Source organism: Hemiscyllium ocellatum, chromosome 32, assembly GCF_020745735.1.
Source record: "Hemiscyllium ocellatum isolate sHemOce1 chromosome 32, sHemOce1.pat.X.cur, whole genome shotgun sequence".
Classification (NCBI taxonomy): domain Eukaryota; kingdom Metazoa; phylum Chordata; class Chondrichthyes; order Orectolobiformes; family Hemiscylliidae; genus Hemiscyllium; species Hemiscyllium ocellatum.
In genome coordinates, this window is record NC_083432.1 from 38,959,905 (window position 1) to 38,978,228 (window position 18,324).

General features: G+C 43.9%; 1 protein-coding gene across 1 annotated transcript in view; it reads left to right on the forward strand.

Moving 5' to 3' along the window:
• The window catches only part of nr1d1 (nuclear receptor subfamily 1, group d, member 1), a 34,134-nt gene extending 16,388 nt beyond the window's left edge, over positions 1-17,746 (forward strand). Inside the window, exons 3-8 of the mRNA XM_060848620.1 lie at positions 1,217-1,305; positions 3,375-3,519; positions 6,556-7,214; positions 9,840-10,025; positions 11,786-11,996; positions 15,422-17,746. Of these exons, the coding sequence (XP_060704603.1) occupies positions 1,217-1,305; positions 3,375-3,519; positions 6,556-7,214; positions 9,840-10,025; positions 11,786-11,996; positions 15,422-15,618 (1,487 nt within the window). The 3' untranslated portion in view covers positions 15,619-17,746. The remainder of the gene's footprint in view (positions 1-1,216; positions 1,306-3,374; positions 3,520-6,555; positions 7,215-9,839; positions 10,026-11,785; positions 11,997-15,421) is intronic.
• The last annotated feature ends 578 nt before the right edge of the window (positions 17,747-18,324 follow it).

Below are 18,324 nucleotides of genomic sequence, written 5' to 3' on the forward strand. Positions count from 1 at the left end.
TTCAGTTTCCCTGGCCCCACATCCACTCTCAATCCTGTCCCCTCCTTTAGTTATCTCTTCTCAGTCTTCTAAGTGCTTAGAGACATCTTTTATGTGGTGTGCAGTTGTACACTATTAATTAGTTTATAAATGTAAGTTGCGTAAAGTAAGAGAGAGGAATTGAGCACTCATTCCCTTCATCAGAAACACTTGGCCTCTCTCGATGAAGCCTTCTGAAATTGAATTTGAAAATACTCTCTCGAAAATACTCTCTCCAAATAGGACCAGGGTCAGGGAGAACCTTTTGGAGATCCACCATTTTCTGTCTTCCTGCTGGAAAAGAGCATCCAAGTCAGGAACAGAGCATGTTGTTAAGTGTTTAACATATTGGGATCCATCCAGAATGATCCACATACACATCATTCCAAGGGATCATTACTAGTGGGAGGCCTGATGAAGATATTGATTCCAACTTTTGACAATATAGAAAATTGTCCTCCAAGCACCTGTGGGCCTAGTGAGTTTAGCTGGAGGCCCTTTCCCACTTTCAAGGAGATGAATTAATAAGCATAACAGAAGGCAAAGCACTTAGTGCTATGACAGTATCTTGAATAAATATTAATTCTTGTTTATTATCTGATGGCTGCATTTAGACTTCAAAGGTTGCTTTTTAGATTGTTTACCACAAAAATCTTCTCTTCTTTATTATCAATTCGACCCCATCTCTGCTGACCTCTGCTGGGTGCTTTTTCAATGCTGCTGGCCAGCACCTTGCCCAAGTATTCTGTTATAAATACGCAGATCGGACTACAGGAATTGGCAGGGTAGTTAGCCATACAGGAGTGGGAACTGCAGCCTGGTAGCAGATATGCATTCACCACATCTTCCAGTCAAGCTCCCTGGGTAGTAATTGGGAGCAGGAATCCTGGCTTCCTTCTCCTGGGAGTCACTGTGCCCTTTTGTAATGACCTACATCTACTCCACCTGAGGTCAGCCAACAGTACAAATCAAGGACTCATTCCTGGCCGTCATTCTTAGCCCAAGTGGCCAAGTTCCATCCTGTATCAGGGCAATGAGATCACATCTTGATTGCGGGGCCTGTATTCTCATTGACCCCTGCTTAAAGCCAGTGTTATAGACATCAAACATGGAGAGTTCTCTATAAATGATTGCATAATGAACAGTTTACGTTTTGAATAAATCTCTCATTATTTCTACACATTTTCATTTCTTCCAGAAATCAGTGGAATGATTCTGCTGTGTAAAGTGTGTGGTGATGTAGCCTCTGGTTTCCATTATGGAGTGCATGCCTGTGAAGGTTGTAAGGTAACTTGTGCCATACCAGCATGCATCTACATATGCAACTCAGACAAATACATGCATGTGCACAGATATCAATGTGTGGATACACAGTGTCATAGAGTTTTTACAACATGCAAGAGGCCGTTTGGCCCATTGTGCCTGTGCTGGTCATTAAATATTTATCTATTCGGATAAATAAATAAATAAATAAATAGATAAATACATTTTCCAGCACTTGGTCCATCATCTTGCAGCTATGGCTTTTCAGGTGTTTGTCTAATCTTCTTAAGTATCTTGTGTATTCCTGCATCTGCCATCCATTTAGGCATTGAGTTCCAGATATCCACCATTATCTAGATGAAAGAGAACAATGCTGAAGTCTCCTCTCAACCTCCAATCTCAAACTGTGCCCCCAGCTTATTGAGCCCTCTACTAAAGGGAAAAATCTCTCACTATCTCCCCTGACAGAATATACTTCCTAATGGCTTAGTTAAAAGCCCTTCATCAGGAATCCTGAAGAAGGGCTTCCTGATGAAGGGCTTTTGCCCGAAACGTCAAATTTCCTGTTCCTTGGATGCTGCCTGACCTGCTGCGCTTTAACCAGCAACACATTTTCGGCTCTGATCTCCAGCATCTGCAGACCTCACTTTTTACCCTAATGGCTTTGTTAGCAAAGATATCGTGTGAGATACTCCTGTACCATTCAAAGAGATTTCCAGCTTTCATCCCATCTCAGCTGAGGAGGATATTACCTTTTCTTGGTCCCAGTGACCATGAATCTGAAAGTAAAATCTGCCAGATTTCTGCTTCCTACTCACAGCCCACGGAACCTTACTGAGAAGTGCCCATGTGGAAATGTCAGGTGAGGCCAGGACGTGTCAGTCACATGTGATTTCCTAAATGACAACTTAGATTTATATAGCACCTTTAATGTGGTAGCGACTTTTGAAGAGTCACATAAGTATTATAAAACAAATTATGACCCAAGTATTAGGTTTGCTGGCAAAAAATCAGGTCAAAGAGGTATGTTTGTAGGAGTGACTTAATGGAGGACTGTGAATCAGAGAGCTATAGGGAAAAATTCTCAAGTCCACGGCCTCCATAGTTGATTAATTGGGCACAAATAATACAGCAAACAAGAAGAACAGCAAAACAAAAATAAACTAATGCGAGTGCTGGAGGACTGAAATAAAATCAAACCATGCCAGAGAAACTCAGCAAATCTGGCAACATCCATGGTGAGAGAAACTGAGTTAACATTTAAGTCGAATATAACTTCTTCGGAACTGAATGGCAATGTGAAAATATGTCAGAGATCTGCTTCTGTTTTGAAACTGTACCCCAGCATTAGTCACTGTTTTCAGAAAGGTATTATGGTTAAGGCACATACACAGCATAAGTACAAACATGTAGATATGCATAAATGTATATGCATGCATTAAAACCTATGTAAATATCTGATAGTTAATAACGTATTCAAATAACCTCATGTACAAGGCAGTAGAATGTTTCACTTTAGTGATTGAGCAGGTCGGCCTTTTGGCAGGTTAAATGGCTGAGCATAAAGAGTGCAGCATTCTGGAGCTCCCTTCCTAACAACACAGCAGGCGTACCTGCAACAGATGGACTGCAGTCATGGTTCATGTTGTCCCAGCTACATACAGAGATTGAGAATGAAAAGAACGAAATGTCATAGGGATATAGTCCAGACTGTTGAACGTGAATTACATTGCCAATTTAGGTAAAGATTCTACTCATTTGGAAGATTTGCATTGCCCAGATTTTTTTTATTTGGCTGATTGGGTGATTACAAACAAGCACAGAAATTACAGTCATCTTCTATGAATAGCCCCGATAGTGACAGCTGCTTTTTGCTGTGATACTTCATGAAACCAATTTGTGCTGCCATTTAACCAGTGCCACTTGGTTTGGCTCTCCCATTGCTGTTGTAAACCACATTGCTGAACTGCAGTTTGGGCATTCACGCTTCACTGTGGCTTCTTTCTAGAAATAGCCTCTGTATCGATTGGTGAGTCAGGCAAGTGAGAAATGTTTATGGAGGTTGTGTTACACAGGACATCTCTCCCTTTCAGGGCTTCTTCAGGAGGAGTATTCAGCAGAACATCCAGTACAAGAAGTGCCTCAAGAATGAGAACTGCACTATCATGCGAATCAACAGGAACCGTTGTCAGCAGTGTCGCTTCAAGAAGTGTCTTGCTGTTGGCATGTCCAGGGATGGTGAGTCTTTTTTTCTCCTCCTGTTTTACAGTTAGTGCATATATTTTAAGGAATTTACTGTTGCTTTACTAACTTCTTGAGATTGTTGGATGAAGCAGTGGCAATGTACCTTGATATTCCATATTAGCTAGACCGAGGCTTCAGTATGTTTTTCAGTCAGAAAGCTGTGGGCTTGAACTACAATGAACTACTTGAGTTCATAACTTAGCTTGAGACTTCAAGGCAGCATTGAGGAAGGACTGCATTGTTAGGGATGCTGTCTTTGAGACTTTTTATATTTGTTCATACATGTAGGGGAGATAACAGCTAGTGCTATTATCGCTTGACTGTAATCCAGAGACCTAGGTAATGTTCTGGGGACCTGGATTCGAATCCCACCTTGGTGGATGCTGGATTTTGAATTCAATTTTAAAAAACTGGAATTGAGAGTCTAATGATGACCATGAATCCTTTGTCAATTGTTGGAAAAACCCATTTAATTCACTAATGACCATTAGGGAAGGAAATTGCCATCCTTACTGATCCGGCCTACATGTGACTCCAGACCCACAGCAATGTGGTTAACTCTTAAGTGCCCTCTGGGCAATGATGCTTTCATCCTGTGAATAAATAAAAAAAAATCGGGTGTCACTGGTTAGGCCAGCATTTAATGCTGATTTTTAATTTCTCTTCAGAAGGTGCTAGACAATGGCCTTCTTGAACTACTGTAGTCCATGGGAAATACCACCAGCTGTGTGTGCTATTAGAACAGGAGCTCCAAGATTTTGACCCAGACAGTGGGGGAATGGTGATAGAATCCCAAGCAGTGTGGTGTGGGCATTAGAGGGGAACTTGTAGCTGGTGGTATTTCTACACACCTCCTGCCCTTGTCCTTCTAGATGGTAAAAGTCACGGGTTTGGAAGGTGCTGTTGAAGGTGGGGTGTTAAACATTTCCGTTCCTTAACCTGGACTGAATGATCCCAAGGTACTATAAGAAGAAGAGTAGGAAAGCTCCCTCAGTCGTTTGGCCAACTTTTATCCATCAGCCAAAACCCACCGAATACAAATTATCAGATTATTTATGTCATTGCTAATTCTGCAAATTTGCTGTGTACAAATTTCAGGCAGAGGGTGGTGCATGTGTGGAATGAGCTGCCAGAGAAAGTGGTGAGGCTGGTACAATTTGAAAGGCATTTGGATGGGTTTATGAATAGGAAGGGTTTGGAGGGATATGGGCTGGGTGCTAGCAGGTGGGATATCTGGTTGGCATGGCCGAGTTGGACCAAAGGGCCTGTTTCTGTGCTGTACATCTCTATGACTCTATGGTGGCATGTTTATATACAAAGAATAGGAATTTTTCTTTGGTGTTTATTTAATTGTTTATTTAATTGGCTGTCAGGTGCTTTGGGACATGTAAAAGTTAATAAAACTTTTCTTTCCCCATGAGTTTTATTTTCTCTTTAGTTTCTTCCATACAAGAACATTTCAATGAGGTCTGCTATGGTTTAGATTGCGAACTAATAAAAACTCATTGTTGAAATGGAGGTCTAGATTAGAGTGGTGCTGGAAAAGCACAGCAGGTCAGGCAGCATCTGAGGAGCAGGAAAATCAACGTTTCGGGCAAAAGCCCTCCATCAGGAATAGAGGCAGGGTCCCTAGGGTCATAGGGTCCCTGCCTCTATGCCTGATGAAGAGCTTTTGCCCGAAACATTGATTTTCTTGCTCCTCGGATGCTGCCTGACCTACTGTGCTTTTCCAGCATCACTCTAATCTAGACTCTGGTTTACAGCATCTGCAGACCTTGTTTTTACCTCATTGTTGAAATGGTCAGTAGTGATCGGATTCAACTGCAATTCATGGCTTGATTTTCTTTCTTAATAAGTTTTGTCCCAGGGAGAAGTTCTCTCTCCTGCTGTGTGGAGGGGCACAGTTTTCTTCATGATAGAGTTATTGAGATGTACAGCACGGAAACAGACCCTTCGGTCCAACCCGACCATACTGACCAGATATCCTAAATTAATCTATATCCATTTACCAGCATTTGGCCCATATCCTTCTAAACCCTTCCTATTCATATACCCATCTAAATGTCTTTTAAATGTTGTACTTGTCCCAGCCTCCACCACTTCCTCTGGCAGCTCATTCCATACACGCACCACCCTCTGCCTGAAAAAGTTGCCCCTTAAGTTGCTTTTAAATCTTTCCCCTCTCACTTTAAACCTATGCCCTCTAGTCTTGGACTACCCTACCCTGGGAAAAGACCTTGGCTATTTACCGTATCCATGCCTTTCATGATTTTATAAACCTCTATGAGGTTACCCCTTAGCCTCCGACGCTCCAGGGAAAACAGCCTCTCCCTATAGCTCAAGCCCTACAACCCTGGCAACATCCTTGTAAATCTTTTCTGAACCCTTTCAAGTTTCACAATAACTTTTCGAGAGCAAGGAGACCAGAACTGAATGCAGTATTTCAAAACTGTTCCGAGTGTATCCACGTAATTCTCCTGTTGTGGGTTTACATGTTTGATGCTGAGTGGTAGTCCTGAATGCGTAGATTCGATAAGTTTTCATTTCCCTGATTTCCTCCTTTTCCTTAACTTTCCATCTTTTCAGTGTATTCTGCCATCGCAGTTGGAATTCCTGCCCCAGATATCTCTGTAGCCCTGAGTGGTGAGATACTAACACCTTGACAAGAATATGCCAAACACCTCAGTTTGTAAACTTAACTTTAATACCACAATTGGCTTTTCATTTAAATCACTTATTTGTGTTTACTGTGAGCAAGTTGAGCAGCGCATGCTCCAACATGTGCACTCTGGTGGTCTCAGGTTAAGCTGTAATGAATGGTTCTTATTAACTTCTTTGATTTCGAGAAGGTAGTACAATTCACCACCAGATTACAGAGTCTCCCACCTAAGAACGAGAAGAGAGTCTGTGTGCTGTGTGTTGTTAGGTTGACTGGATTCAGCATAGCTAACAGAAGGGCCAAGTGATATCATAAACCGTGAAGAGACAAGCTCAATAAAGGGTAATGTGTTCCCTTGCTTTCTCCCTTAGCTGTGCGTTTTGGGCGCATTCCCAAGAGGGAGAAGCAGCGGATGCTGGCAGAAATGCAGAGTGCCATGAATAATATGGTGAACAACCAGCTGAATGGGGAGCTACAGAATGATATCCAGCCCCAGCAGCAGAACTGGCAACACCAGCCTCCACTGGCAGCTCCTGTCCACCCACCTCAGCAGGAGCGGTCATCCCCCAGTCTCCATCCCCAGCAACAACACAACCCACAGCAGTTATACTGTCCCAGCACTGAAGCCTCAATGGAAGAAGTCATCTATTCTATTTCCAGGGCACATAAGGAGACCTTCACTTATGCCCATGACAAGTTAAAGCAGACAAGCACTGTCTGCCGACACAACAGTGAACTGATGAACCACAATGCCAATTGCTGCCTGAATGGGTACCACGTCAATGGGATGAACACCATCTATCATCAGGAGAACAACATTTTCCATAAAACCAATAACAGTGGACTGAAGAAGATGTGCTATCCATCTTCTTTCTCAAATGGTCACACTAATGGACACATTAGTGGACATTACCAAAACCAGATCAACGGAAACAAATTACACACTAGAAACTCGTATAGTGCCAATGACGAGATAGAGACTGGCAATGGGAGGACCTGCCCATGGAAAGGAGCAAACAGTGTTATCCTGGTATGACATTGCACAACTTATACTCTGATGTTGTGAAACGTAGCAGGCATTTAAAAGAATTCTTTGAGCAGAAACCCCATTACATATGTTTATAGATAATAAATGGTTCTCTCTACTGACAAACCAAGCGGTGATATCAAATATAAAATTGACATCTCCACAGAGACATAATCTTGTATGTTATGATGAAACAGCCTTCGTAAATAATGGAAATGTGTAGTTCCACAATGATAATATAAACAGGATTATCTGTTTTAAAAACCTCTCAGTAACTCTTAAAATCAGATCAATGGAACAAGGGTATACCGTAAGCTCATCCTTTCTTTATAGATCATCCTTATCCAACTACTCATTTATATTTGCGCTAAATTCTTTAATCATTTTACCAAAAACATCTATTTTTGCAATGAGCCATTCAATATTGTCTCTTTCAGTTAACCTTCCTAAAGTACAAACCCTTTTAAAGGAAGACTGAATTCTATTCTGCTTTAAAAAAAAGCTTAATTTATAACTTTTAAAAAAAAGCAAGTTGAGCTAGTCTCTAATTAGAGGCAGGGGGAGAGACAATTAGTAACCGTTTATCTGAGGGTTGCCATGCCTCAAGCAAGGGGAGAGTTCTTATGATAACCTCAGCCAGTGCAGGAATTGAACCTACGTTGCTAGTATTAGCACATGGCTATCCAGCCAACTGAGCTAATCAGCCTCACTGGATGGCATGCTAGTCAACTGGTGGCAGTTTAACCTGAAATATTGGATTTGAGAAGTGAGCCTCATGTTGTCATAAGAGTTATTTCACATCCATGTTGGAAGCAGCTCAGATGCCTTGTTTAATATTATATCCGATTTTTCTTTTCCAGTAGCTAATTATTTCCTACAAAATAATTTCAATTTGTTCCATAATTATTAAATTCAAAGTCATGGAATAATACTGACACAAATAGAAATCTTTTGGCCCTTTGGGTGCTTGCAGGCTTTCTGTAGAGTAATCTAGTCAGACCCATTCCCTTCCCCTGCCTTATTCTCATACCTTTGAAAATTTACTGTTTGCAAGTGTACACAAGTTGAAATTTGTATTTACTTATTTGATTCTCTTAATCTGAGATAGAGTCATAGAGATGTACAGCATGGAAACAGACCCTTCGGTCCAACGTGTCCATGCCGACCAGATATCCCAACCCAATCTAGTCTCATCTGCCAGCACCCAGCCCATATCCCTCCAAACCCTTCCTATTCACATACCCATCCAAATGCCTCTTAAATGTTGCAATTGTACCAGCCTCCACAACATCCTCTGGCAGCTCATTCCATACATGTACCACCCTCTGCGTGAAAAAGTTGTCTCTTAGGTCTTTTTTTATATCTTTCCCCTCTCACCTTAGACCTATGCCCGCTAGTTTTGGACTCCCCGATCCCAGGGAAAAGACTTTGTCTATTTATCCTATCCATGCCCCTCATAATTTTGTAAACCTCTATAAGGTCACCCCTCAGCCTCGGACGCTCCAGGGAAAACAGCCCCAGCCTGTTCAGCCTCTCCCTATAGCTCAAATCCTCCAACCCTTAACAAATTCCGTTTGTTTTTAATGTGTTTCTGAAGAGACAATAAATGGGAAATCCATAATTCCAATGCTTTCGAAATGTTGCTTCCTTTAATGAATGTAAAAGCAATATTAAGCCATTAATTTCAGAAGCTCTGATCAATGAGATGTAATTTTTAGCGTATTCGCTCAAATTCTTTATTCTCACTGGCTCTGAAGCTGTAGAAATTACTTGATGGCCATAAATGACAGTTGAGTGCAGTCGTTCCCTAGGCTTGGAGTCAGTTGTTTTTTATTCACCAATGGGATGTGCCCATCACTAGCTGAGCCCATATTTTTTGCCTGTCCCTAGTTTCCTTGAGTAGATGTTAGTGAGTTCTCTTCTCTGCAATCTATATTTTAGCAATTGTCCAATTACACTCTGAACACTTGTCAGATAGAATATTGATTCTTCTAAAGCACAAAGGTGGTTTTAGGAGAAAAAGAGCTTAAAATTGCAATTCTTTTGATTTAAGAGAATTTCATGATATGCATTCTAATCGGTTTGTTGTTTTGACAAATCTTTGATCAGTGATTTTCACATAATCACTTAAACATTGATTGTAAGGACTGAATGACATTCTTCTGTTACTTATGTTTTCTGGAATGTTCCATTTCTCCATGTTGTTCAGTCCTTTCAGGAGTTGCAAGCATGGTTCAGAGAGAATAACCTCCATTTTACAGCCATTCATGAATAATTTAACTTGGCTCTGGAGGGTTTTTGGCATTAGATCAAGGGCTTGCTTCACATTTCTGAACACGCAAAGCAAATTCCCATTGGTGGCTGATATTCCCAGTGGCTTTGCAAAGACAACCAGCCAACTAATAGACATACAGCGTGGAAGGAAACCATTCCTATTCTTAGTAACAGAATACTCACTGTCCTGCTCACTTTGTTGTAAGCCTGTCTTGGCTAGACAGTGGCATTGTGATTAGCTGGTCAACCTCTCGCACTGAGGCTGTTTGAGCGAGCCTTCAAAGAAGTGGGCCCTAGTGATGGGCTGGAAATGTCAAGATAAAGTAAGTGTCACATTTGTTTCTCACCTCGTAGGCCTGCCCGATGAACATTCGGCCGCATGTAGATGGCAATCGGTCAGTGCAACAGATCTGGGAGGACTTTTCCTTGAGTTTCACACCAGCTGTCAAAGAAGTGGTCGAGTTTGCGAAACTTATTCCGGGTTTCAAGGACCTGTCCCAGCACGACCAGGTCATTCTGCTGAAAGCCGGCACTTTCGAGGTAGGTTGTGGGGATTCGAAGATCTATGTTTGAGGTGAATGCTATCTTGTGATTGTGAAGGTTGGATACTAGAGGTAAGGTAGATTCCAACATTTGAGGATAGATTGGGAAAGCGCAAGTTAATCGACTACTCAATCTAGTTTACTGCACTCAAGCAACAGTAAAGACAATGGCAGTAATTGAGCAAGGTCAGTTTTGAGTCTATTCAGTGCAGTCTGCTTGATCTGGAGTTTTATTTCATTTGGGTAATGGGATTTTCCAAGCTGTTGTGAATTTGGAATCACGTTGAACAGTGTTACTAGGATAAATATCAACCATGCACAGTATAGAAGTGATGTCAGATATACACTGTCAGGGAGAAAGTGAGGTCTGCAGATGCTGGAGATCGGAGCTGAAAATGTGTTGCTGGAAAAGCGCAGCAGGTCAGGCAGCATCCAAGGAACAGGAAATTCAACGTTTTAGGCATAAGCCCTTCTTCAGGAATGAGGGCCTTCTCATTCCTGAAGAAGGGCTTATGCCCGAAACGTCGAATTTCCAGTTCCTTGGATGCTGCCTGACCTGCTGCGCTTTTCCAGCAACACATTTTCAGCATACACTGTCAGGGGCCTTGGGTGCTGAATCAGATATCCCTGTGATCTGGTTTGCAGCAGTTTGCAGTATCATTGCTATGACAACTTAGTCCATATGTGGACTGATGCCTCCCCCCACCCCACCTCCAGCATATTGGCTTTAAGAAGATTGGTCTCATTGGAGAGTACCAAGATTCTGAAGGGAAACTGAGAGAACTGCAGATGCTGGAAATCAGAAACAAAAGCAGAAATTCCTGGAAAAGCTCAGCAGGTCGAGCTACATCTGTGAAGAGAAATCGGAGTTAATGTTTCAGGTTGAGCGACCCTGTCTGTCCACAGATGCTGCCAGACCCGCTGAGTTTTTCCAGCAATTTCTGTTTTTGTTTCAGATTCGGAAGGGACTTGACAGGATAGACACTGGGATAGCTTCCACTAGCAGGGGAATCCAAAACATGGGGAGACCGTGTCAGGGTAAGGGGCTGATCATTTAGAACTGAGATGAGGAGAAAGCTGTGAATCTTTGAAATTCTCTACCTGACAGAGTTGAGGATGCTTCCTTGTTGAATATATTTAGGGCTGAGATAATCCCAATTTTTGGTTTCTCAGGGAATCGAGGGAAATGAGGAAGAGGCAGGAAAGTAGAGTTGAAGCGGTGTGGAATAGAGAGCAGCTCTGACAGGTTCCTGTTTCTTATTTAACACGTATGCTGTAGGGCATAGGATCCTGACCAGCAATACACAGGAACCAGGCAAGAGACATTCCTGTGCGGAAGTAGCTGAGGGAAAACCTGAGCAATGCCTTCTGTCTAATCTCAACATTCAGAGGGAAATGGGTCTGGGTGGGTTACTCTTCAGAGGGTTGGTGTGGACTTGTTGGGCCGAAGGGCCTGTTTCCACACTGTAGGGGATCTAATTTAATTCAAATCAGGGGGTTGGGATTTTTCTTTGGGGGAGGGGAGCGGCATAAAGGAGATGAATGACAAAACAGAAGATCAAGGAGTAAAATGAAGGCTAATCAAGGACATGTTTTGATGTAAAGGGGTCCAAAGCAATTCCTTATGTAAGCGGATCAATTCTCAAGTGTTTGGAATCATCAGAAGGGCAGTTTGTTGTGTTTTTACTCAGCGCTGTGCAACAGAAGGCCATGTCTGAAAACCTTTCCCTTTGATTGCTTTGCCCCTCTTTGTATCAGGTTCTGATGGTGAGATTTGCATCACTGTTTAACATGAAGGAACAGACTGTCACTTTTATCAGTGGAACCACCTACTCCATCGAAGAACTGCGGGGCATGAGGATGGGAGACCTGCTCAACTCTATGTTTGACTTCAGTGAGAAGCTGAGCTCCCTGCACCTCAGTGAGGAAGAGCTGGGTCTCTTCACTGCCGTTGTACTGGTCTCTGCAGGTAAGGACTCACTTCTGATCAGACAGGGCCGGGTCAGTGAATTGGTTCCCAGGGCAGAGTGGCCAATGTTGGCTGAGCTAAGGGGAGGCGATGGCTTAGTGGTTTTGTCACTTGACTATTGATCCAGTGATTCAAGTAAAATCCTGGGTCTAATTCCCACTGCATCAAATGGTGGAATGGGAATTGGATTCAGTAAAAAAATCTGGAATTAATGATGCCCATTCAGTGATTGTCACAAGGACCAATTTGGATCATCAAGGCCCTTTTGGAAAAGGAACTGCTGTCCTTATCTACTCTGGCTTTTTAAGAAATTCATTCGAGGGATGAGGGCATCAGGCTAACATTTATTGCCCAATTTGGAGGGCAGTTAAAAGTCAACCACTTTGTTGTGCATCTGAAGTCACGTGTAGTTAGCTTCCTTCCCTAAAGCACATTGGACACAATTGACATTGTATTCGTGGCCGTCATTAGACTCTTCATTTCAGATTTGTATTGAATCCAGATTCCAGTATCTGCCATGGCAGGGTTCAAACCCGGGTTCTAGGGACATTACCTGGCTCTTGGGTTAACAGCCAAACGATAAGCCATTGCCTCCCCTCCAAACCCTCTGAAATGGCCTAGAAAGCCACTCACTCATAACCAAGATCCAGCCTGAGATTCCGTGAGTGAACTGAAACACAAATCATGCTGTTTGTTGTATGGGCCCTGAAGCCAAACTGGCATGGGGCTCCCTTGGTGTCTCAGCTGAGAGCAGTGTAGACTGAATGCCAAATGTGAGATGTTCACCTCGGCAGCACACCATAGGTGTGCTAAACCCCCTGGGCCTGTGGGCAAGCCCTGCCCTGATGTTTTGTCTCTGAGTTCCGTGCCAGCACTAAGTTTGTCAGCGTGTCTGGAAACAACAACTGGATGGGGAAATTCCCTGACGTCTGGTGTACAGCTGCACCCAGGAAGCATAGAAAAACATGACTGTTGTGAGCAGGTTTGAAGTTTCATAACCTTCCATTAAAAAAATCCAGAAGCCCCGTGTTCCTGTCATCATGTCTTAGAATGAGCTAGTTATCGACTCACAATGGGCTGTATGCATCCGAGCCTGACCTGGAGGAGAAACTGAAGTTAACCTCCAGTTTCACAGAATGACAGAACTGTCACGGTGCATAAGAAAACCATTTGGCCCGTCGTTCCTGCACTGAATCTGTTACCTCTCTCCTGCTTTCTCCCACATCCCTGCACGCTACTTCAATGCAGATAATCATCCATTTCCCTCTTGAATGTCCCAAGTGAACCTGCCTCCACCACATTTCCAGGCAGTGTATTCCAGACCCTAACTACTCACTGTGTGAAAAGGATTTTTACGGAAACCAGGTAATTGATGTTGTGATGGGTTTGTTTGCCAGTTAGCGGCTGCGGAGGCCTGAACAGCAGCACGTCATCCCATGGCCTGTGACCCCCCTGAATGGGTGGCCCTGTGTCAGTATTTACATTGTGGAGAGTTCAGAGATCATTGAGTACAGAACCCCTGAGAAATTCCGAGACCTGACTGCCTGCCGTGTTAACCTTGTCCTCTGACCTTCCGGCCCTGCAGTGCCAGGAGGGTGATGCCCCTGTACTGCATGATCACTAACCCAACCCTCTCCCTGCCAACTGTGCCACATCAAGGGGCACCTGTTCTTATCAGTGGTGGTGTCTCACCAACTCTCCCCTTCATCATTCATCCTTCCGTGGGTCTATAGGTTGCCAGTGACTGGCATCCTGCTCTGTACCTGCCTCCCTTCATCTGCTGTGCCTGCAGCCTGGGTAAATCTACGGAAATCCCCCCACCCCCCACACCCTGTCTCCACCCTCCCCAACAAATTAAAGAGTTCCTCAACCCCCTTCGTCTTAATTACCTGAACTGGTCTGAATCAGGTGATAGCAACATCAAAGCCACATTTGTGGCCTCAAGGAACCCTCACAAAACTGGAATCAGTGGGAATCTGGGGAAAACTCTCCATTGGTTGGAGACACCCCTGACACATTAGAAGGTGGTTGTGGTTGTTGGAGGTGAGTCACCTAAGCTCCAGGACGTCTCTGCAGGCGTTCCTCAGGGTCGTGTCCTAGGCCCAACCATCTTCAGCTGCTTCATCAATGACCTTCCCTCTGTCATAAGAGCAGAAGTGGGAATGTTTGCCAGTGATTGAAGCAGTCCATGTTTAAACGCAGCAAAATCTGGACAATATCCAGGCTTGTGCTGACAAGTGGCAAGGAACATTTGTGCTACGCAAATTCCATTTCCAATGCAAAACAATCTAACAATTGTTCATTGACATTCAATGGTATTACCATCACTGAATCTCCTGCGATCAACATCCTGGGGGTTACCATTGAAAGTGACTGGACTGGACTTTCAGGGCGGCACGGTGGCACAGTGGTTAGCACTGCTGCCTCACAGCACCAGAGACCCGGGTTCAATTCCCGACTCAGGCGACTGACTGTGTGGAGTTTGCACATTCTCCCCGTGTCTGCGTGGGTTTCCTCCGGGTGCTCCGGTTTCCTCCCACAGTCACAAAGATGTGCGGGTCAGGTGAATTGGCCATGCTAAATTGCCCGTAGTGTTAGGTAAAGGGGTAAATGTAAGGGTATGGGTGGGTTGCGCTTCGGCGGGTCGGTGTGGACTTGTTGGGCCGAAGGGCCTGTTTCCACACTGTAAGTCTAAGTCTAAGTCTAGCCACATAAACACAGTGGCTATAAGAGCAAGTCAGGAACTAGGAATACTGTAATGTGTGACTCCTTCAAAGCTCAAGTGGGGAGACAGTGGTAACGTCACTTAGCTAGTATTGCAGACTCCCAGGCTAATTCTCTGCAGATATGGGTTGGAATTCCACCGTGGTAGATGGTGAAGTATGATTTCAAGGAAAATCTGGAATCAGATGGAATGATCACTGGGTTAGCATTGTTGGAAAAACCTATCTGCTTCAGTATTGCCCTTCAGGGAAAGAAATCTGCCATCCTTACCTGGTGTCTGTCCTACACGTGACTCCAGATTCATAGCAATGTGGTTGATTCTTCCAGATCTCTGGGCAAGAAATGCTGGCCTAGCCAGTGATATACATCCCATGAAGAAATTTTAAAAAACAGTGGGAATACTCCCCCCACCCTCTCCTCCCTTGACTGGACCATACCCACTGAGCAGTGAGGGCTGTGGTATCATGATGGTGAATGTGCTCAGCCCTGGGAATAGCATCAGTAAGGCCTGATGGTGTTGTTTTACTGAATGACCAGCAGTTGTCAGGTGGGGGCAAGATTAGATTGCTCACCCCTCTCCCAGTCTGTGGAGGGGAATGAGACCATTATGAAGAAAAATAATTGGGAGCTCAGCAATTCATTTATCATTTAAGCTGTTTGTTCGATGACTTTAGCGTCCCGTGTTGTCCTCCTGTTTCCAGATCGTTCAGGAATCGAAAACGTCGGCTCAGTGGAGCAGCTTCAGGAGACTCTCATCCGAGTCCTGCGAGCTCTGGTAATGAAGAACTATCCCAATGAGGCTTCGCGTTTCACCAAACTCCTCCTGAAACTGCCCGACCTCCGCACTTTGAACAACATGCACTCGGAGAAATTGTTGGCCTTTCGGATAGATCCCTGAATCTCCGGCCAAATCGCAGCCACACCAGACTTGTCTCTGTGACATTTTTAGAGCATTTTTTTAATTTATATTTCAATGAACGTTTGGGTAACATATTGCATCTTGTAAAAATGTGTATATTTCAGCTGTCAAGGAAGTGTAATATATTCTTCTAAGGAATGTTCTACAAATTAATAGATTTAAATGTCCTCTGGGGCTGAGGATATATCTGCAAAATGATCTTGTTGGTGGAACTCACCACGAGGATATCTGCTTGCTGTTTTGGAGTACTGTCTAAAAGGCAGTTGAAGAAGTGAGCAGGCAATGATCTGTAGTGCCCTCTGATCTGTTGCCTCTCTCAATGTCCTCCTTGACTAACTACATGTCTACATTTCAATGTCCGAACCCATATCAAAACCCAGCCTCACACTCTCGTTAAACGTGTTTATCCCATTTAGCAACTGAAGCAGAGCAGGTGACATCACTTCTTCTTGAAGTTTTGGCTGGTCTCTGATGGAGGGTGAAAGGTGAGGGGTTGACTGATGGCCTGAGCATGATGTTCCCCATTTTCAGCTTCAGCACCAGAGGGCAGCAGCTGAAGCCCATCTCATCCGTTGCATTTTGTTCCTTTGTTGAACAGAAATGATGTTTCACCTCACTTTGTGGAACAGCCTGGGGCCTCAAACTGCTCCAGACATTGTATAAGAAGCAAGCAAGCTGATCAAACTCAAGGCGTGACGTGCGTCCCTTGAAACCTGCGTTGAAACGACAGGAGCTGGCTGAGAGGAGATTGCTGCATGTTTTGTGGTTTACTTGTATTTGAGACCTCTACTGAAGATTCAACAGATCAGCTGTCATTCTCTACTCGCCCTCTCCCTGCCACGCACACATGAGCTCAAGAGGTGAGGAGACCCACCCGTGGTCTGCTGAATCAGTTGGCCAAGGTGCCTACAACTGGGCGAGGGAAGCTGGTGGAGGAGGTGGGTGGCTTAAGGAGGAAAGCGATCAAGAGTTTCTATCTCTGTTGGAAAATACATGTTGAGTATTGGGGGTAGTTTAAATATTTTGATAAGTCGAAAAGCTCAAGCATTGCTGAAGAGAACGCTGTTGAGATTTTCCATCATGCAAACATCAGGATAGACACAAGAATGCCAAATTTCTAAGGGAACAACTATTTGTATTGTGTGAGAAAAGAGTCCTGATTGGCTGGCAAATAGGTTCTGATTGGTCATGATGTTGCCAAGACGAATCCACTCGCGAACTGAAGCTGGTCTGAGTAGTTCTGAGGAAGGGTCACTGGGCCCTAAGCATTAATTCTGCTTTCTCTCCACAGATGCTGCCAGACCTGCTGAGTTTTTCCTGCAGTTTCTGATTTCCAGCTTCCAGTTCTTTGTTTGTTTTCTTCCCATGAGAGGACTATTGTCCCTGACGCTTCTGTTGAATTGATAAAATTGTTGCCACAGACTGATATCTGTAAAATCCTCCAGCTTTGTTATCTGAACATGATGATCAAGTTGTTGTTGGCTGCTTCTTCTCAAAACAGTGCTCTGGGATCTCTCACACCCACCTGAACACACCGGTGAGGCCTCACTTAAATGTTGCAGGTGAGCGATTGCACCTCCAACATTGCAGGGCTCCCTGAGTACTGCACTGGAGTACCAGCCTTCCTTTTTATTTCCCTCACACCCTGGAGTGGGTCTTGAACCCGGTCCATTGGCTCAGAGGTAAGTTCTAGCAACTGAGCCAAGCCTGACATTGGATATGACTTTACTCCTTTAAAGTTTGACATTCTTGCATCTGTCATAATGAGAGCGAGATGAGAAATTTTGACGGCATCTCAGCATGTTCAGCAAGGTTTAGATCAGAACACCGACTGACGCTCCCTATCCAGGTTCCCTTTGGGTCTCCAACTGAAGGATAGTGTCCATGGAACCATCTCCCAGCAGCATCAGGGCAAGGAGCTGCGTGAAAACTGAAGTATTTTGAACTCTTAACAGAAAAAATCCATAAACTTGTGTGGCCGCTGCAGCAGGGCAGAACCTGCTTTCAATAAATAAATTTACTGCATCTGTCTCGATATAGTTCAATAATTGATGTGTATTGTGAATTCAGATGAAATCATTAACAGTTTCTCAGAATAAAAGAATGAATGCACTGAGTTAAATAACAAAATGAATCTCTGTGTCATTTTACATTGTGGTAACAGTGAAGGGATATCACACCACTGAGTGACCACTGAGTCACTTGGGAGAACTGGAGCCCTCCAGAGGCAGATTTGAGATCCCTCCACCTCTGTGCATTGGCTCCAACTGGGGCAACCCTAGGCGAAAGGTCAGAGGGCAGGGTTCAAAACAGCAAATGGAAGAGATTTGGAGGGAAAACCACCTCCCCTTAAACAAACGTAGATGTTCTAGAGCAGTGAGGATTCTGTACAGGGAGACCAAGGCAACTGAAGATCCACCATTCTGACTTCAGAGAAAGAAGAGTTTAAGAGTGTAAGGCACAGATTGAGCCACAAATAGTTTTCTTTCTTGCGCCAATGCCCCAGGGTTCCTGTAACACAGTGATTATGAATAAAACTGTGAGGACTCATAAAGATCTCTAAAAATAGATCTTCCCAGCAGCCAGCCTTAGTGAGTCCTTGTTTTATATTTAGCATTAGCCAGCTGCACGAGAAAAAGAACTCACATTTATAAAGTGCGTTTCACAGCCTCAGGGTTTCCCAAA